Here is a 21138-nt window from a genome sequence, read left to right as displayed (position 1 = left end):
TTTAACAGTACATAAATTTTAGATACTATTACTCAGTAAAATAATTGAATTCTCTACTCCTACCAAATTTAAAACAAAATTAATTAAAACCAGGCCCACAATAATCCCAAATTCCTCACTTCAAACCGCGCCAAAAGGATGGCGCCAAACATCGGCTTTAATTTGTTCCCCCAAATCCATAGAATCAAAGCTCAAAATTCACTTTTTCTTAAAAAAAGACCAAGCAGTGGACCCCTCCCACGCCCGCAGCTCATTGCCAGCTCTTCCTCCTCCTCCCTGCACCTCCTCCACCGCGCACCCCACCACACTACACCCCAAAGAAAAGCAAAAACGCTCCTTCACCATTTTGGCGCCAAAATTTCAAATCCCCGCTTAAATTAGGAAAATAATAAAACCCTAGCAATCCCTAAAATTCAAAAATCCCTCGCTCACTCTTTATAAGAAGCTCCTTTCCCTCGTTCCTCTCTGCAGCTAAAACCTGTTTGATAAAAGTCGTCTGAGAGGGGGAAAAAAAACAGGATTGAGAGAAAATGTATGTGGTGAAGAGAGATGGGAGGCAGGAAGCGGTGCACTTCGATAAGATTACTGCTAGATTGAAGAAGCTGAGCTATGGGTTGAGTATGGAGCACTGTGACCCTGTGTTGGTGTCCCAGAAAGTGTGCGCTGGTGTCTACAAGGGCGTTACCACCAGCCAGCTCGATGAATTGGCTGCTGAGACTGCTGCAGCCATGACCGCTAATCATCCTGACTACGCCTCTGTGAGTTTTTTTATTTATTTATTAAAATCTTTTGGATTGGTTTGGTTCTTATACTATGGTTGTGGTGTTTGATGAATTGCTTTGTTAGATCTGTTTATTTGAGACGAGATGATGATTGCCGTATGGTTTTTGAGAATTGATCTTAAGTATTTTACTTATGTTTGTACCTTTAACGGCATTGGGGATTGCGAATTAAAAATTTTGTGTGATTTGTAAACCATTTACACCAGATTTTGTACTTTCTCGTTTCCACCTGACTAGTTTGCAATCTGAATTTTTGTCATTTTTTACTGGCGTGGTTGATTTGCTAGTAGATTAGCCTGTTGAGTCTTTTTGCTTGGGTAAATCATAATGGATAGAATCCTTCAGGGTTGATCTCTTAAATAACATGCCAAATTTTATGCACTTGATGGGATTGTTACATGAAAATTAAGAATATTGTTGTATTATACTTATCTTTAATGGTTCTTTGAAATTATTATTATTTTTTTAAAAAATTTTATGGGTTCTTTTTTGATGTTTGTAGTTTTATGAAACATTTTATGGTGTTTTCCAATTGTGTTCAAGAAGGAAAAGGTACCTTGCTCTTTTATTGTTTAAGAGCATCTTTCATGTGTTTTCAAGCAATTCATTTATGATTCTTGGGCTTGGTACCTCTTCTTTTGTATTACATGATTAATGTTTAGTTTGCGTGAAAAGTTTGTTTTCTTTAGGACTTGTGAGATATTATAGCATTATGTTTTCCTCATGGAACTATTTTCTTTGTGTGATCTGACAAGAGAAGATTTTTATATTTTGTTTATTTACCATGGCTATTTTTTTCTTCCATGCAGTTGGCTGCAAGGATTGTTGTTTCAAATCTGCACAAGAACACAAAGAAATCATTTTCAGAGACGTAAGTTCTTTCTAATTTTGATAACAGATCCTTATTTTTTTAGCCTATGAGCTTGACTTTTTGAAACTGTTTCATCTGTTTTTGATTTGGTTGTTGCAGGATTAAAATCATGTACAACCATTTTAATGAGAGATCTGGACTGAAGGCTCCTTTGATTGCTGATGATGTTTATGAGATAATCATGAAGGTATGATATCCAGTTGCATTGTGAGACTTTTCTCTCCCCTCCATGTGTGTTTGGATCTGTATTTACGGTTGTATGTTGGTATTTCTAAATCAACTGTTGGTTCTGTTCAGCTTTTTATTTTTTAATTCTTTGTTTAATTATTTACTAGCAATATGGTGCATGAGTTGTGTGCAATGGTAAATTGACAAAGGAGAGAAATGTGTGTGTGTGTGTGTGTTGATTTTTTTTTTATTTTTATAATTCTTGTAGAAGGTTGTTTAGTGGTTATTTGAGTTTGCTAGGATTATTATAGTTATTTTTATTAGAAATGAGTTGTATTGTTAAATTTGAGGAGAATGTCGGTCAAATTATAATTAATTCGTTTTAATTTGTGTTTATATAATTGATTAGATTGTTTTAATTGTTAAATTTGGAGAGAATATTTGTCAAATTATAATTAATTCATTTTAATTTGGGTTTATATAAGTGATTAGATTGCTTTATATATTAAAATGATTAGTCAATTTAATATTGTAATCTAATTGCTTATATATTGTTATTTTACTTTATATTTTTTTGATGTGGGATTTCAACACTTTCTCGTCAAGTGCAAACACATATTTGTTACTTAACAATTAGTTTGTATTTTTTATTTTTAACTCAACACGGATTTAATTATACAGCCTTATGAGTGATTAAAACTCATAACTTAGTTCGGGCTCTTATAACATATTAAATTTGGAGAGAATGTCAATCAAATTATAATTAATTTATTTTAATTCAAATTTATATAAGTGATTAAATTGCTTTATATATTAAAATAATTAGTCAAATCAATATTGCAACCTAGTTATTTATATATTGTCTTTTTATTTTATATTCTTTCGATGTGGGATTCCAATATAGATAAATTGCCAATTTCTAATTGTAGTGATGTTTGCTGACTTGAAAACCAATTGTTTGCTTTACTAGTAGTGGAGATAGATATATCTGTTATTTGATGATGTTCATATCTGTTATTTGATGATGTTTAGTCTAGTGCATGACTTTCAATTTGTTGCTAACTATTTCTTTATTTGCCTCAGAATGCTGCTTGTTTGGACAGTGAAATCATTTATGATCGGGACTTTGACTATGATTACTTTGGCTTCAAGACCTTGGAACGGTCCTATCTCTTAAAAGTGCAAGGGAAGGTAGTAGAGAGACCTCAGCACATGCTGATGAGAGTTGCTGTTGGAATTCACATGGATGATATTGATTCTGTTATCAAAACGTACCATTTGATGTCTCAACGATGGTTCACTCATGCATCGCCCACCCTTTTTAATGCTGGAACACCAAGGCCCCAAGTATGTTTCATGCCAATTAGATACTTGTGCTTGGGAGTTCTACATTTCCTTTTCTATTTTATCTCTTGCTGAAGAAAGACTTGTTTACTGAGATTTAACTGAATCCTTTGGGCACTTATCTCAATCTCAACAATTATCTAATGCATTCATTGTTGGTACGTTTTGACAGTTGAGCAGCTGCTTTTTGGTGTGCATGAAAGATGATAGTATTGAAGGCATATATGATACTTTGAAGGAGTGTGCTGTTATCAGTAAATCTGCAGGAGGAATTGGTGTCTCCGTTCACAATATTCGTGCTACTGGTAGTTATATTCGTGGAACAAATGGGACATCTAATGGCATTGTTCCCATGTTACGTGTGTTCAATGATACTGCACGGTATGTTGATCAAGGAGGAGGCAAGAGGAAAGGTGTGTTTATAGTGCTATGCTTGACATTTTCATTGGAAATCTGACACTTGATGATTGGTGATGCTCCTTGAAAACCATTTCTTATAAGTTATGATGTTGTAGGTGCTTTTGCTGTGTACTTGGAACCATGGCATGCTGATATATTTGAGTTTCTAGATCTCCGGAAGAACCATGGGAAGGTATGGTTGAAATGCTGGAAAATTCTTCATTATCACCCTGTTTTGTTCTATCCAATATTAGCTTCTCTCTCCACTGTATCCAGGTTCCTTGTCATTTAATATCAAGAGTGTAATTTGTCTATGCTACAGGAGGAACATCGCGCACGGGATTTATTCTATGCGCTTTGGGTACCTGATCTCTTTATGGAAAGAGTTCAAAGTAATGGGCAATGGTCATTATTTTGCCCTAATGAGGCTCCAGGTTTGTCAGATTGTTGGGGTGAAGAATTTGAGAAATTGTACACCCAATATGAGAGAGAGGTAAATTCAATTTTGGTTTAATTAGTTTTGTATCTATTTGTCTTTGTTCAATTTTGATTACTAATAATGCTTATGTTCTATACTTAGGGCAAGTCAAAGAAGGTTGTCCAAGCACAGAACCTCTGGTTTGAAATTTTGAAATCTCAGATAGAAACTGGGACTCCCTATATGGTTTTTAAGGTGATCTATGTAAACAAGTTGCTATTGGATTATTATTTTAAAAAAATTTGTCTTCCTTGGTTTATTTTATAACTTTTTATTGCTTTTGTTTGTTATGACTTCACCTCCCTCAGGATACCTCCAACAGAAAAAGCAACCAGCAGAATCTGGGTACCATAAAATCTTCAAATTTGTGTACTGAGATAATTGAATATACAAGTCCAACAGAAACTGCTGTGTGCAATTTGGCTTCTATTGCTCTCCCACGATTTGTGAGAGAAAAGGTGAGCCATTGCTTGAGCTTATTTAAATTAATTTTCTTGTGGTTGTGTTACTTGTGGTTTAATTTTGCTTTGCTTTCTTTTAGGGTGTTCCAATGGAGTCTCATCCATCTAAGCTCGTTGGAAGTAGAGGTTCAAGGAATAGATACTTTGATTTTGACAAACTAGCTGAGGTTTGTATTCCATTTATTAGATGCAAATTGTTTGGAATTCATGACTTCACTTGTAATATTGTGGGGAGTGAGATTTTCTTTAATAAACCTGCCTTGTCACAATATTTTTTTTATGCCTTTGGGACAGGTTACAGGAGTAGTTACCTCTAATCTTAACAAAATCATTGATGTTAATTACTACCCTGTTGAAAATGCAAAAAGGTCAAATTTTCGACATAGACCTATTGGCATTGGAGTTCAGGGTCTAGCAGACACCTTCATCTTACTTGGAATGGCATTTGATTCACCAGAGGTAAAATTTACTCCTGATGTTTTGCTTGAACTATAGTTTGAATGAGTTGCATGATTTGATGGTTTTGTCAAAATTAATTTCAGGCTCAACAGCTGAATAAGGATATATTTGAAACCATTTATTACCATGCTCTGAAAGCTTCTTCTGAGATAGCTGCAAGAGATGGTCCCTATGAAACATATGAAGGAAGTCCTGTAAGCAAGGTATGCCAATTGTTTCAAACGGCAAGCATAAGTGTGTAAATATGTTCTTATTTGCTGGGTTTTTATTCCCCCTTTTATTGAATGATGAATTCAAAAATGTCCTACCATTAGCCTTTCATTGCTTCTGACATCTTTGCTATGTGCAAAAAATAGTTCTACTAGGCTTACGTTAAGTATTTAGTATGTGTTTCCCCATCTTCTCCTTGTGGGAAATACCTAAGTAATTTAGTCTATTTGGTAATGATAAATTTGTTTTTGTCAAGTGCCAAACAGGTCCTTGTCATTGTTTGCTAAGTTCTGAAATCTATATTTAATTGTCCAGGGAATTCTACAGCCTGACATGTGGGGTGTAGCTCCAACTAATCGGTGGAATTGGGATGCCCTTAGGGAAATGGTATCAAAGAATGGAGTGAGAAATTCACTTCTTGTCGCACCAATGCCAACTGCTTCAACCAGTCAGATTCTTGGAAACAATGAGTGCTTTGAGCCATACACTTCCAACATCTACAGTCGCAGAGTTTTAAGGTTTGTTATGCCATCCTATTTTATTCAACCTAGGTTATGATCAATTGTCTTCTGTTGTCATCTAATTCTGTATCTTTCTGCAGTGGTGAATTTGTTGTGGTCAACAAACATCTTCTTCATGACTTAACTGAGATGGGTCTTTGGTCTCCTGCTCTCAAGAATAAAATAATTTATGAGGATGGTTCTGTCCAGAAAATTCCAGAAATCCCTGATGAATTGAAGCTTATATACAAGTATGCATAAGTGGTTTTCTTCAGTCCTTTGTCCTTTTTCGTTTCCTTTTATGCTGAGACAACAATTCTTGTGCCAATTAGGACTGTTTGGGAGATCAAGCAAAAGACACTGGTGGATATGGCTGTTGATCGAGGGTGTTATATAGATCAGAGTCAAAGCCTTAATATACACATGGACCAACCCAATTTTGGAAAATTAACTTCCTTGCACTTCTATGCGTGGTCCAAGGTACACTTTGGAATTATATCTATGGTTGTGATAGATGTAGAGCTTATATAGGTTGTTCCAATCTCTCATTTGACAAGTGATTTTAGTGCCTGCCGGACTTTCTCATACTGTAATTAGTATTAATTTGTCGCCTTAATGCTCCACCCTTTTAATATGTTCTTTGTCCTTGTTGTGGTATGATAGGGTTTAAAGACAGGAATGTATTATTTACGATCGCGTGCTGCAGCTGATGCCATCAAGTTCACTGTTGATACTTCTCTTCTTAAAGTAATTACCAATTACTGTTACAAGAATTTTAAACATTCCTGCTTGTGTATTTTACTGAAGATGATGTTATTTATTGATAAATGCAGGAAAAGAAGCAGAAGTTGGGTGATGAAGATGATGATACTAAAATGGCTCAGATGGTTTGCTCTCTTACCAATCGTGAGGAATGCATGGCTTGTGGAAGTTAGAGAAAAGAGTATCATTTGGTTATAGTTTCTCTAAGTATGTTTGGTGAAGCAAGAAAATGTATTAGAGAATTTTAGGATATTAGTTACAGAGATGGAATCAAGTATTTATCGACTTAGATAACCTTTTGTATAGTATTTAATGTTGCTACAGTTAAATTTGCCTCTATACTGGAGTATTTTGTATAAGTTTCATTGCTGTCATGGAAATTATTTTATTTCCAGCGAGTTAGTTATACAAGTTTCCAAAGAAAACCTAGCCCAAAAGTGCAAGAAAAAAAAAAAAAATCTCTTGGGCCTAACATTCATGAGATTATGTGGGGCTTGAGGATTTATGGTTTGCCTCTGCAAGTGGTCCAGCGTTAGGTTAGTAATAAGTCCATTACCTAACAAACTACCAAGTGGCCTGATTCTACAACTCTGACCAACTTCAGTTCAGTTGTTTTTGGTCTGTTCCTTAGCATTGACTTCAAATCTGAGTTTAGTTTTGAGTTCAACTTTTGACATTTTGCTTCTTTCTTCTTTGGCAAAAATACAAGTTGCTCTGCTTCAGGCAGCAAAGTTGACTTTTAGTTTTTTTTTTTTTTTTTAAACTGCTATATCAAATAGAATTAAATTATATATAAAAAAAAAAGTCGCTTAACGCTTCAATCATCATGAAAAATCAACTTCAAAATTTCATTAATTAGAGTATCCAAGTCTCATAATTAGCCAATAAATCGGTACCCAAATTCGCCGATTTGAAATTTTTATTTCTCAATTTAAACTTAAATTTAGAAGGTTAAATAAACGAGTAAAGTAAAAGAATAATGGAGCTTTTATTGAACAGAGTTTTTAAATAGCTTGTAAATTATTTTTATTTATAGAGTAATGTAAATTATTATTTTTTATCAATCATAACAATAAAAAATAATTCACTCAAAATCATAATATTATTATTATTTTTATTACCATCTAAAGTCACCTCGTATTAAATTTAAACTCTAATTAAAGTTAAATAAAAAAAAATTAACAATTTTTTTTTAGGATGAAAATTTTAAAATGTTGATGCATGTTTCTTTTTTCAAACTAATTGGATATTCCAATGAAAGGACCAATTTTGTTTGTGTTTCAAAATTTGACAAGCGGACACAAAAATTTTACAAGGATTGCGGAGAATTGATAGGCTTTAAGAAGGAAATTGATATGATTGTCTCGTGTGATTGAGAGATGTTTAGACAAATTCAAAAACATTAAACTCACCACTTGATTATGAAATTTCGTCTAGTCGGTATTTGCCGGTGTTGTGATATATATGACTTCCAACTTCACCCCCTCACTCTTTATGTCTTTTTCAAATTTTATATTCAACCCTAAAAAGTTTCCCTAAGATTGTCGGCTTTATTTTTTTTTATATAATTAATTTTAATTAAAATTCATTATTCACATCTTTAAAAGCGACTGTAATATTATTTAATTAAAATTCGTTAATTGAAAATTTAACTTAAAATTATAATTTTCTATTAAAGATGTCAATAAGTTGAATACCCATGAATTTTATTCTATTAAATTTAAAATTTATCCTTAATTATTCAAACTCATTATAAATTTAATTGTTATTATTTGAAAAAAAAATATAAATCTGATTAATTTTAATTAATAATCTAAAATTTATACTATAAAAATTTAATAATTCTATAAAATATTTAAATTTTATTTATTTAAAATATAATATATAAAAATTTATTTATGTTATTATAAAAATAAATATTTTATATTTTATTAATTATTTAAATAAGTTTGTGTAACGAATCTCTAATATTCAAAATTTAAATACATCACTAATATTATTTTTTAAATTTAATATTTTTTAAATTCATTTATATACTAACAAAATACATCATATTAACATTCAAATAAATTAAATATCTATAAATACTCAATTAATTGTTATTTCTAATTTCTTATTCTCACCTTACGTGGATTTTCAACGGTCTTATAGTGTCGTTTTCAAATTTTAACCATATACTTTAAGTTCTACTCATCAACCGCTAATTTGCTGCCGCTTTCATGTGTGCTCATCGTTCTTACTAACGAACTAGATATTTTCTTCTTTCTTTTCATATTATTTCATAATTTAATATTTTGTAATAACACAAAATCATCAAATTTTGTTATAAAATGCTATATATTTATATTTAGATAATACATCTCAAATATTTATCTTTTTATATTCTTTAATAATTTTGATTATTTGTATTCTATCAAATTTGATTAAAAAAATTTATAAATGATATAGTAAATTCACTTCTTATAAAAAAAATATAATTTTTTTAGTGTTCTTCAAACTCTTTAAATTATCTTCTTTCACGACTATAAATTTATCGCTTTCTTGTAAGCTCTTTTAAGAGAGTATCTCTCAGTAGCATCAGTTTATAAAATTTTTTTTTGTAGGCACTATATATATATTATTAATTTAATATTATAATTAAATAATTTTTTTATAAAATAAATTAAATTCTAAAAAAATAATAATAAATTGCGGTTTAGACAGCGAAGCGTACCGTTTTGTTCTTTCGCCGTCTCAACCTCAAACGTGCTAATGTCTTTGTTCACACACTGTGGCCTTTGAGGACGCAAACCTGCAAAGGCTGTCTTGTCGGTAAATTTTAGTAAATTGCTTATTTTTTTCATCCTAATCCATTTTTTAAATGGCTCAACAAATAAATTATTCTCTATATTTCATTAAAAATTTAATAACACCGTAAAATTTAATTTTAATACATTAAAAAATTAAAAATAATATTAATATTTTATTATATATCTATAGATAAAATAAATTTACTGAAAATTTATTTAATTAAATACGATGAAATTGAGGGTTTTATAAAATTTAAAAATGTCAATATACATGTATGACGAGAAAATGAGAATTGTGATAACGAGATGATGAAAGGTTCCAATCATGAAGTGTTGACATTTGGTTTGTGAGATATTTATCGACTTTGGCTTGAATAATTCAAATCAAGGGTGTGCAAACGGTCGATTCAATTTTGAATCGAATCGAATCGAATTGATAAAATTAAAAATTAAAAATAAAAAATTTTAAAAATAGAACTAAACTGATTAATAAGAGAAAATTAAATCGAATCAAATCGATAAATATCGGTTTAATTCGGTTCGATTTTAAACCGATCAAACCGAAATTTATAAATTAATCATTTGATTTCTAACTAGGTTCAGTTTGATTTTAAACTGATCAAACCTAAATCTTAGGGTTCAGTTTGGTTTTCTTTGATTTCCTTGATATATATATATATATATATATATATATATATATATATATATATATATATATATATATATAATTTCTGTTCGATTCGATTTTTTTTTATTTTTTATGAAAATAACCCAACCGAACCGATTGAATTTTAAAACCTAATTGATTGAATCAAATTGACTTGATTCGATTCGATTTTTAGATTTAAACCCAAAACTGCTCTCCCCTTATTCAAACCCTTGAGAATTCCTTTCAATTTTACATATAAAATTTATTATTTTATATTAATAAAAAATAATTATTTTTATTACATAAATTATTTTAAATTTAATATCTATCCATTGAATTTAAATAACAAAAAAATTATTAAATATATTTAAAATAATATCCTCTCACTTAAGAGTGACTAACTGGTTGAACTGAATTATAATCTATAGTTGCAATTTAAAATTTAATATCAAAATCAAAATCGTATGGTCTTATTTTATTTTAATTTTAATTTATTTAAATTTAATCATTAAAAATTATTTTATTTTTTTAAAAATTAATATTAATCCAAAATTAAATAGGCCATTGTCAATTCAATTCAAACCTAATTTTACTTAATTTAGTTTTGATCGATTTTAGTTAAGTTCTAATTTCAAATTAAACTAACCCAATTTGGATTCTAATTTCACTTTTGATTGGTTTATTTTTAATTATATAAATATAAAATTTATTAAATTTATAATTTATAGAGTCTATATATATATATATATATATAATAGGAGCTTTACGTATTTGACCCTGGTCAGAGAAAGTCATATTATTATATACGGGTCAATTTTTTCGGATAAGTTTTGAATTTTGATTTATCAACTTGCCTTTCTTGTGTATATGGCTGTCCCTTTCTTTAATTAAATTATATTAAAAAATTGTATTTAAAAGATATATAATAATTATTTAAGTATTACACGTGGTAAAGTCTAATTGTAGACTGGTGTGTGAAAGCAATTATTTCTGTGCATAAAAAAAAAAAAAAAAAGAAGGGCCTAATTTCAATGAGTTGAGCCGAGAGGCAAACCATCGATTTCAATGGGCCGACACAAGTAGACCGCGTCAGCGTCACCCTCTTCTCAATGCCGTTCACCGACTAAAAATCAAGAAATGGAAGCAAGCAGCCACTTTGCTGCTTTCTCTCTCTCTCTTTCACTTTCTCTTGCTGGCAATGAAGGCGTTCACATTCGAAGGAAAACGAATATGAATGGAATATTAATTATCTTCTCAACCACTTGCGATGAACAGACGCCAAATTTCTTTTTAATATTTATTTGTAAGGAATTAATGTTCTTTTTTGTTTTCTTTACACCAAGAAGTTTATTCAACTTGAAGTTTATCATATATACAGCTCAAGAAAAGGGAAGATCAAAAAGAGAAAAAGAACCGTCTTTCTTGTTCAAGGCAAGGCGGCGTTTACTGCCCTTTTATATAATACTGCCTTGAAAGGTAGCTATTGTAGTTAGCACATCTATATTTTTCTTGATTTTTCTTTTATTTTACTTGTCTTTCTTAAGGTGGCGAATCCAGGAGATAAAGTTAGTGAGAAGAGAGAGGGTGGTGGTGAAGAATGGGTTTTTCATGATAGTCCAACATTGATGAGAATGAGAACAGAGAACCAGCTGCAGATGGTGCCTGTGATGTCTATGCTTTCTGGGTTGGGTAGCGAAAGAGAAATGTCGGCTATGGTTTCTGCTTTAACTCATGTGGTTACTGGAGAGGTGCCTGATTCTGCTGATTATTTTCTAACATTATCAAATGAAAGTAATTGTTCAAGTTCTTCAAGTGCTGGAGCTGGAGGAGGAGGAGGAGGAGGAGGAGGAAGAGGAAAGAGAGCGAGAGAAGAAGAGGGATGTCGAGAATTTACGAGGCTTTCTAAACCATTTGGTGATAAATTTTCATATGGAGGCACGTCTTCTGCTGATAGAGGTAACATTAAAAATCTCTCTTCTTGTCTTTTAATATCCTCCTATAGCTTTAGAACTGTACTTGTTATCAATAGAACAGCATTGTTTTTTCTTTCTTTTTTTTTTTTAGCACTAATTAGTGCTATTAAAAAATCATTAATCAATTTCTGCTTGTCCTATGCACTTAGTGCCAATTAACTTTGTGGGGTCTAATTGTTTTTATTAATTGTTTACAGAGAGTTCAAAAATTGCCGCGACAACGGTAATCCCACCAGCACAAACCACATTTACTACCATATATGAGCACAATGAGGCCTTGAGAGAAGAGCCAAGGAGAAAATATAGAGGAGTGAGGCAAAGGCCATGGGGCAAATGGGCAGCTGAAATAAGAGACCCGTTCAAGGCTGCTAGAGTTTGGCTAGGCACTTTTGACACTGCTGAAGCCGCAGCAAGAGCTTATGATGAAGCTGCACTCAGATTCAGAGGCAGCAAGGCTAAACTGAACTTCCCGGAAAACGTCAAGCTCCGACCATCTACCTCCAATCCAATGACAACCCAGTTGACAATTTCTGATTCTCCAAATACCCTTTTGTCCGTGTCTACTCAGCCAATTGTTTCAGGGGACTTGGTGAACCATCCTCCATTGGTGTTGGATGTTAGTGGTTATCAAAGACAACCCATGAGTCTATATGATCAAATGTTTTTATCATCTTCATCAACGGCTTCTCATCATTTTCATTCGTCTACTTATTCTTCATCTCCACAATCTTCCTTTCCTCTGCTTTTTCCAGCTCCACCTCCAGGAGAGTCCACCAGTCAGAGTAGGGGTGCAGATATTTCAGTCCCACCGTGGCCGGTTCCTCCTTCCTCTGGTTGATATATTTTAGTAAATTTCAAATTTGTTGTTGCTACCACATTTGTTCACCTGCATTTAGTAGGTCATTAGCTTCTTGTAACAATCATTATTATTTCTGATTATTAATTTTAGTAGATTTAGGACATATATTTTGTGATCCCAAATAACATTTATTCACAGTGGCAGATTTTTGTATTATAATAAAAGGATTTGGTTTGGGAGTAGTGAGAAAACTGAAGCTCATGCGCACTCCAACTTCCAATTGATAGATTCGGATAAGATTAAACAGCAACAAATCCATCCGACAGATTAAAAAACTGGGAGTTCAAATAAGCTGAAACTGACATTATTATTAATTATTACATTTTCTAACAAGATATTATTAATTATTTAATTGCTTGCAAGATACCAAATGTTGCACTGAGACTGACATTGCCTTTGCAATGTCTACAAGTGACAATAATAATAATAATAATAATAATTAGGAAAAAAAAAAGGTCAACCGGGGGGAGACTCATTGTGAAATGAGAGAGCCCACCAAACATTGTTATCAAATAAGTAGAGCATCTTTTTATGGCACGTTTTGCATAAGGATTGGATCTGTTCCAGTTCCAATTGAAGGTGTCACCCGAGACTTGTTAACTGTAAAATGACACCCACTTGTTACAAGCAGCACTGCAGAACGTGGAAATATGATCCCATCAAATGTGATGGCGTAAAAGAGCAACTGATAGGTCAACTCAAAACCATCATATTGTGAAGAAATTAAAAAATATTAAGTAATGTGTCAATTTTACATTCATCGAGTGCAAAATCAACTTAAACAACTGGATGCAGATTAACAAAACATCTCCCATCACCACTTGAGTTTGACCCCATTTTAATTTAGTCGATCTTAATTTTTCAGACACTCAAATAGCGAGTCATTAGCATGATTTGAACATTATAATACCTAATTTCTATGGTTTGCTGAGTCCGATTGAAGATCTATATGTAATTAAGTATACTTCATGTTGCATATAATATCCAAATCATTATTTATAAATTCATGCAAACTAGCTGAATCACAATCTAGTGTTAAAGAACTTGGTCAAGCTCAAGAAAGGTTTCGAACCTTGAGTTTTCACATTGATTAGAGTTCAGGTAATAAACTGACTCAACCTAGCTCGATTACACCATCAATGTCAATATTCAACATCAAAGAATAGCAATAACAAATTCTGCCATACCACGAGAAGCCATAAAAATAAAATAAAAGGGTTGCCCAGTTGTTTTGAGGACACGATCAAGGAAGAACCACATAAAAGAAAGGAAATCTGAAACAAAACTCTAGAAGAATTTCTTTCCACTGCTATAAAACAAAGCCATTACGATCCTGCCATTAGTCTGTGGTTCTGTATGTGCCAGAAGTATTCAACAATCTTAGTCCTACAAAGCATATCCGAGTTCACTATTATCGCTGTCAACAATAGAAATTAACTTCCGGGCAAATGCATGCCTCATCAACCTTGCCAGCATAGATTTTAATGGATTTTTTTTTTCCGCTGCAGCCCACAAAATGAAGCTCCAATTGAGTCAACCTGTAATACACATTCGAAATTGCCACTAGTTTTACAATTATTTCCTCTTGGAATTGAAAGAGGGGGGAGGGGGAAGAGAGAGAGAGAGAGAGAGAGCTCTACCAGTGTGCAATTGCTAGATCACCCTTTCAAACTTTGAGAGCAGTTTTGTGTACCATGGTTTCTTTGTGTATTTGGTGGCAACTCTTCTCGACAAGATCAAGCAGCTTCTCCAAGTTCATTGACCATGAGTTGAGAATGTCGTTGCTATCCTTTGCTACTTGGAAACAGACTATCCCCATTGGCCTGTCGATTTTTGCGACCAGTGCTTTAGACACAACCATATCTGAAAGGTGCTTCTCAGCTTCCTATATTGGGTGGACACAAAATTTTTCTATTTAGAAGAATATACTCTGGAGTGAGTGCAAAGAAACATCAAAATCAACCATACTTGGCCAGTTAAGAACATGTTCACTGAACTGCTCTATCCTCATTTCAAGATTTGAATCAACTCAGACTTTATCTCAAAAAAAAAAAAAAAAAAAGAAGGAAGAAAGAAGAAGAGATCTTTCAAAAGGGATTGGGGTTCCAAGGCCTGAACCATTTACTACCTGATACTTTAATTACACATGGGCCTTCAAAAAAGGGTCCTAGCCGACAACAAATTGAGAGATCCATAACAGTAAGCGCAAAGCTGCATTTTCGTTGTGTTTTCCATGATGAATTTACTGGTTGAAAGAATTGAAAACTCAAATATATTTTCCAGAGGAGTTTTGAAAGTCATAATTAATCTAATTTTAAGCCATTCACAATTTGACGATCACTTGACAATGAAAAATTACATGAGTTTTGGTGTCTGCCATTTTTTTTTTTCCCCTCTTTTCTTCTGTTTCTCCACCTTTCTCTAACATCACTAGATAGGCAAGGGGTTGAATAGGGCACATCCATTTGTTTTACCTTTAGTTAATAAATTTATATCCTTTTTCTACTCTTTCAATGAAAGGGGGCACTTGATATTTTTATAGAATTATATTTGTAATCAACAACTAGGGCTGAGCATAATACGGTTCAAACCGAAAACCGAACCGAACCGATTCAATTCGGTTCAATCGGTTCGGTTTTAAAAGTTAATCGGTTCGGTTCGGTTTTAATTTATAAAAATTTCGGTTATTTCGGTTCGGTTCGGTTTTGAAGAGAAAAAATCGAACCGAACCGAATAGTGATTTATATAGTCAAATCGAACTAAATCGAACCGAATCGATTTTTGAATTAATTTATTTTTATGAAAAATTTATGAATTATATTTAATTTTATATATATTAATTATTTAATTTCATTGATTAATGGTTATTAGGTTCAAACCAAAGTTAAAATTAGACCAAATAACTTGAAAATCAAGTCTAAATTAAAAAATAATCAAAAATCAAACTGATCGGTTTAAACCGAACCGAACCGAATTAAAGCGGTTCGGTTTGATTCGGTTTTTCACTAATTTCAGTTCGGTTCGGTTTCTAAAATTGGCGGTTCGGTTTTGATAATTTAATTCGATTCGGTTCGGTTCGGTTCGGTTCGAACCAATTGCTCACCCCTATCAACAACCCTTTTTTATATATAATCTGTAAAATCTTCTCATATTCAACCGAGTAAACAGCAGAACTGAGACTGATGTTAAACTCTCTTTCTAGAGGAACAAAACCAAGGTTCAATCAATGACAACAAACAAAGCTCAGGGATCACATGATTCATATCAAAACCCCAAAAGATCTATCCAGAGCTCCATTCCAAACTTGCAAAATAGGACAAAATTTTTATTAACTAAAGGTTTCTATTTTGATTTAATTTTTTTCCCTTTTTGGTAATTTAAAGGTTACAGCTCAAATGAAAAAAATGTGATGTGAAATTGGAAGTATCTAGTTTCAAAGTGCTATAATATCAGGGTTTCAAGTTTTGATATCAAAGTTATATTAGTGGAGATTTAATTTTATTCTATTATAACAAATATAGCTCATACCCTCCAACATTAAATTTCTAACTCCACCCTGGATGTTTGGCAAATTATGCAAGTAAAGACACCTACAAGAACCAAAGCCAAGATTTCTCAAGCAATGAAAGGAATAGATCATCCGGAAGCCTAGATTTGATCCTGAACACACAACAAGCAGTATTTATGCAAAAGCTTAATTCCAAGAACCATAAACACAAAGTGAAAGTAAAAGAAGGTTTCAAACCATATCAAGAATATGAATAGACTGGAAGATCACTTGGGTGTGCCAATCAGAAAGTAAGGCTTATAACTGTCAGTTGTAGGCTTACATCTACAGGATTCAGACAAGATTCTAAGAAAATGCCTCCAAGATCCTTTATGAAACTTATTGAATGCCAAGGCCTCATGCCTTATTTACCAGTTATTCTATTTAGCGAGACAGGAAACTACCCGGTCTAAATTCAAATTTGAAGGAAAAGTGTCAGTTGGGATTAATGGAATGCTTTTAACCATTATGATAAAAGGTCTGACAAAGAATAAACTAAAGAGTAGCATAAGCAAACACACACACATAAACATTGAACATAGAGAGAGGTCAACAAGAGACAGGCTAACAAAGAAGTGCAAAAGAACAAAGAATAGCACAAGCAAACCTGGACGTGGAGACACAATAATTCTGCAAGTCTCTTCAAAGTAATCCTTGAGTAGTACTTTGAAACGACAAGGATATTCTGGAAAAGCAGGAAGCATGTTAGCAATGAAACCCAAAGTAAATCAAATATCAATTTCAAAGATTTTTTAAAGGAAAAAAAAAGACTTTTTTTAGTTTCTACTATAATTTAGCATGGAAGCAAAAATTACGTGTTCAATTATTCTTTGCTTCAGATCTTCTGCTGCTTTTTCACCCAAAAAGCCTCCAAGCAAGTTCTTCTCAGTGTCAAACTCATCCTTGTATGTATTCCAAAGAGATGTCCATTGGATGACCTCCATTGTGACCAATTGTTTCAAAAGCACCCTATGCCAGACCATCAAATTAAGGCACATTGATCATGTTGAAAAGTAAATTGTAAATTAAATTATTAAACTGAAGCAGGAAGTCATTAGAGCAATACATACTTAAATTTTGGAATTTCAGAAAGATTCTTATCATCCAACGCAGAATTCAAAAGGCTTGACTGCATTGGATCATGCGGTGAAAGTACCAAGTACCAACAGATTTTCCTCAAGACCTACATGTTACCAAAACTATCAGAGCACTGTAGTATAATCCATAGAATCTTGATATGATATGCATTAAAAATAAAATTTTACCGGAATCCACTGAGCTGGGTTTTCCCTTACAGAAGGGATTTCATATATGGCCTTATAGCAACGACAAATTTCAAGGTAATCATTGTTATGGGAGTAATACCTAGAGAGAGGTGGAAAACACCGTGTAAGATATATCTATATTTCTAACTGCAACAAAAATAAGGTGTACAGCCATTTTAAATAAAGCAGTAATCATTCAAAGCTATAGTTAATATACTCTTACAAATGATCAACATTGCAATTAGAAACCAAAAAGCAAACCCCAAAGTTTTCATAATAAATGGCACTGTGCTGCATAGGTTCTACGCTCTCTTCAATGAAATATATTATACAAGTACAACAGACTCCTTCCAAACATGCCACATCAACAAAAATTGTCATGAAACGATATCACAGAATAAAACACATCATCTCATAAACCTTGGAAGGAAAACCTTGAAGCTGAAGTTATAAACCATACAAATCCACAAATGCAATCTGAAAGCCACAAGATGTAAAACATTGAGAGCTATTCAGTATCACCTGACCTGTTTTGGAAATTAAGATCTGCTGACACCAGTTTACTTTCCAGCTCAAACATAAATTAGAAAACAAAGCACCTCACCAAGATATGAAACACAGGGACACAGCTATGCATGATTATATGCAAATCCATTTAGTCAAGAATACATGTTAATCTGCATTTCTAATTGAGTGTCCATGTTGGGAACCAAACACAAGTCAGTGATTTGGTAAGGAGCATTTTTTTGTCCAAACAACCAATGAATGCATATAACACCTGTGAATTGTCGAAGGTTATAAAATTGCTCTATATCTTACCATCAGTATTCAACAACCAACGCATCTTAAAAGCAGCTAACACCATTTACATTAATGTAGTACATAACTCCAAGCTAAAGACCATATCATATTCCCAAAGGACCAGACCAAGCATGAACCCCAGTACAAGTAAAAAACCGTCCAGCATCCCCTCCACGACACCCCCCCCCCCCCCCACACAACAAAAAAAAAAAAGGTAAAGATACAAGAGAAACAAGACCAACATTTCAGCAATAACATGGCATTATAAATCAATTTTCAAAGAAAAGATAAGACAATAGAAAAGAGAATCATAGAATTATTATTCAAAGACGAAACTAAAGATGCAAATTGCAAAGCTATCATCAAGGAACTCTCAAATGAAAGAGTCATCATGCCAATCCTCATAATGTGATAGTCAAATATTATAGAATCTCCAATAAACCATCCACAGCAAGATGAAGCAAAACTGTAAAAATAAAGCAAGACAAAAAAAAAAATACCGTATCATTAATTCATAGTATATTCGCTTCAATTCCAAGAGTGACGGTATATCAGCAGGAGCCTCTTCAACAATATTATCACCTTCCTTGGGTTTCTTTTTTTCTTTGGAAATATCAGCATCAAATACCCTTGGACTAATCTTCCTTGAGAGAATTTGCGCACGAACGTAATCTTGGCGGTCTAGGCATAGACGCACCTGCAAAGTTAATTACCCACACAAGTTAACACACAATTAACATCACACTGCAACTCAAAAACAATCCAGGATTAATAAATTATATATATATATATATATATATATATATAACTATTATTCCATTGCTTCCCCTAACAAAGTAATATCCTACAAAAGAAAAAACTAGAGACAGTCATATTCTTTAGCATATTTAAATGGAGTGGCTGCATTCAAATCTGAAACTCTTCTAGCCTCTTGGTTGCAATCCAGCACTTCTACTATTGCACTTTATACTGGTGCTTAATGAATAAGTACTAAATGCTGAAATTGGAAACAACAGAAGAGCCACATACTTGTTCAAGAATGAAAGCAATTTTCTCTGTTTTTGCCATAGCACCAAAAGTTTCCACCTGCATGTCAAAAAATTTTAAAAAATAAATGAAAAAAAAGCACACACAGAGAGACAACTGGGTGATAAATATATGCACCGTTCCCCTCATATTGAAACAGAAAAATATATGAAAAATATTGCTAAATGAAAGCCCAAAACTTACCGCAACTTCTTGCATCAGATCTGCAGCTTCAGCTATAAGCCCCTGTTCTTCCTTAATCTTTGCTAGTTTTTTTATCAATCGAGCTCTCTCAATTTCAACATAAATCTGCAGAATGGTCAAGCCCATTAAAATAGCAGGTGATTAATATACAAATGCGCACGCAGGTAACATGTTGGACAACCAGAGTTAAATGTTTCAATAGAAGTCACCTTGCCAGCAGAAACAGTGTTGAGTGTCTTAATGAGTTCTATACGTGTTTCAAGATCTGGTGTATCATCAATGTACTGCATTGCTTGCTGGACCATGGCACCTACAGCCTGAGAGCAAAAACGGAGCGCCCAATGAACAAAAAACTAATATAGGAACAGCACTCAAGAGAATTTCAACATTTTGATCAGGTTCAGTTACATTGCCAATAAATAGCATCATACAAACAGATAAAAGCAATAAAGCATAGCTAACAGCTAAACAAACAAAACAAACCGCAACAAATGGATCATGAATAGCAGCCAAACTAACAAAGACATTGATTAATACTATCCCCATGCAGATATGGAAGCGAAATTCATATAGATATGATTTTGAGATCATTTAGCTGTGTTAAGCATAAATAATGCACGATTGAGGAAGGCATTTTAGCTATTTCAAAAGATGATTAAAAAGTAAATTCAAACCTAATTATCCCTTGCAACAGCCAAATCTACCCACCAAGACAAAAATCATAATAATAATCTCAATCCAGATCAATATAAATAGCATGTTGAAAGTACATGTTATAGCAAAGCGTATATAGAGTACCTGCTTGAGTTGACCGCGTTTCTTGGATAGGAGGACTATCTGGTCGTTGAGCATCTTCCAGTCTTTTGCCTCGAAGCAAAGCTGAAGAATGTCGGTGACGGCCTTCTTGGTGCCGGCAACATCACCGGCGAGCCTCATCTGTTTCTCGCCATTCTGTAACTGCTCTATCGCCGACTCTAAATTCGCTTTGCCCTCCTGATTTCCATTGAAAACAAAAAAAAAAAAAACAAACCACGAGAAAAGCCGGCGAAATCAAAACCCCCCAAAAAGGAAAATTTTGTAGAATTGTGAGAATAAATTAACTAAAAGGCTTACCATCTTGAGTCGGGAAAATTCTATAGATGAAGATACAATAATTCAGATGAACCCTAGAGAAAAGAGTGTGAGTTCTTTATTTTAAGAGAAGATTTGCTGCGGTTTTTTTTTTTTTTTTATCAAGGTATCGATTTAAACCCCTGCGCAAGAAACCATGGCCCATGGGAAATGGTTCGGATCGAACCGGAACCCAGTAAGTAACCCCTTTGATTCCAAGCCGATCTATTTTGGAAAATTTACAATTTAATCTCTAAATTTACCTTATATTATATTTTACTTTCTATATTTTAAAAAATTAATTATTAATTCTAAGTATATTATATTATACTTTAATCCTAAGTGTATAAAATTAATTATTTGGTTTATAAATTTTATATTATATCATACTTTAATCTTATAAATTTAATATATAAAATAATTTAATTATTCTGTTAATAGATAAAATTATTATAAATATTAAAATTATAAAAGCTAAATT

The 21138-nt window shown here is 32.8% G+C and overlaps 3 protein-coding genes across 4 annotated transcripts; 2 read left to right on the top strand and 1 right to left on the bottom strand.

Annotated features, from left to right (window-relative positions):
- The first annotated feature begins 182 nt into the window (after nucleotides 1–182).
- On the top strand, nucleotides 183–6822 carry LOC110636416 (ribonucleoside-diphosphate reductase large subunit). The gene is made up of 17 exons (XM_058150382.1): nucleotides 183–758; nucleotides 1592–1653; nucleotides 1753–1840; nucleotides 2905–3168; nucleotides 3338–3578; nucleotides 3681–3757; nucleotides 3887–4057; nucleotides 4145–4237; nucleotides 4351–4500; nucleotides 4584–4670; nucleotides 4798–4962; nucleotides 5046–5165; nucleotides 5488–5690; nucleotides 5774–5923; nucleotides 6005–6152; nucleotides 6336–6419; nucleotides 6506–6822. The coding sequence occupies exons 1-17, from the start codon at nucleotides 531–533 to the stop codon at nucleotides 6605–6607; spliced, it is 2433 nt and encodes an 810-aa protein (XP_058006365.1). The 5' UTR covers nucleotides 183–530; the 3' UTR covers nucleotides 6608–6822.
- Nucleotides 6823–10994: 4172 nt separating this feature from the next.
- On the top strand, nucleotides 10995–12886 carry LOC110636394 (ethylene-responsive transcription factor ABR1). Of its 2 annotated transcripts, XM_021786079.2 has the most exons (4): nucleotides 10995–11175; nucleotides 11251–11303; nucleotides 11417–11828; nucleotides 12043–12886. In XM_021786079.2, the coding sequence occupies exons 1-4, from the start codon at nucleotides 11010–11012 to the stop codon at nucleotides 12681–12683; spliced, it is 1272 nt and encodes a 423-aa protein (XP_021641771.2). In that variant the 5' UTR covers nucleotides 10995–11009; the 3' UTR covers nucleotides 12684–12886. The 2 variants fall into 2 exon arrangements, with proteins under 2 accessions (XP_021641771.2, XP_058006364.1); XM_058150381.1 differs by having other exon boundaries at nucleotides 10995–11303.
- An 872-nt stretch (nucleotides 12887–13758) lies between these two features.
- On the bottom strand, nucleotides 13759–20816 carry LOC110636410 (26S proteasome non-ATPase regulatory subunit 12 homolog A). The gene is made up of 12 exons (XM_021786110.2): nucleotides 20661–20816; nucleotides 20346–20540; nucleotides 19757–19864; nucleotides 19548–19652; nucleotides 19347–19403; nucleotides 18818–19014; nucleotides 17517–17616; nucleotides 17322–17434; nucleotides 17067–17220; nucleotides 16859–16936; nucleotides 14345–14589; nucleotides 13759–14242 (listed from the first exon to the last, which is right to left on the bottom strand). Exons 1-11 carry the CDS (start codon nucleotides 20661–20663, stop codon nucleotides 14371–14373), a joined length of 1329 nt encoding a protein of 442 aa, XP_021641802.2. The 5' UTR covers nucleotides 20664–20816; the 3' UTR covers nucleotides 13759–14242; nucleotides 14345–14370.
- Between the last annotated feature and the right edge of the window lie 322 nt (nucleotides 20817–21138).

This window comes from Hevea brasiliensis, chromosome 7 (assembly GCF_030052815.1).
Source record: "Hevea brasiliensis isolate MT/VB/25A 57/8 chromosome 7, ASM3005281v1, whole genome shotgun sequence".
NCBI classification, from domain to species: Eukaryota; Viridiplantae; Streptophyta; class Magnoliopsida; order Malpighiales; family Euphorbiaceae; genus Hevea; species Hevea brasiliensis.
The sequence above is the reverse complement of the archived record's forward strand: the minus strand, read 5'-3'. Positions and strand labels throughout refer to the sequence as shown.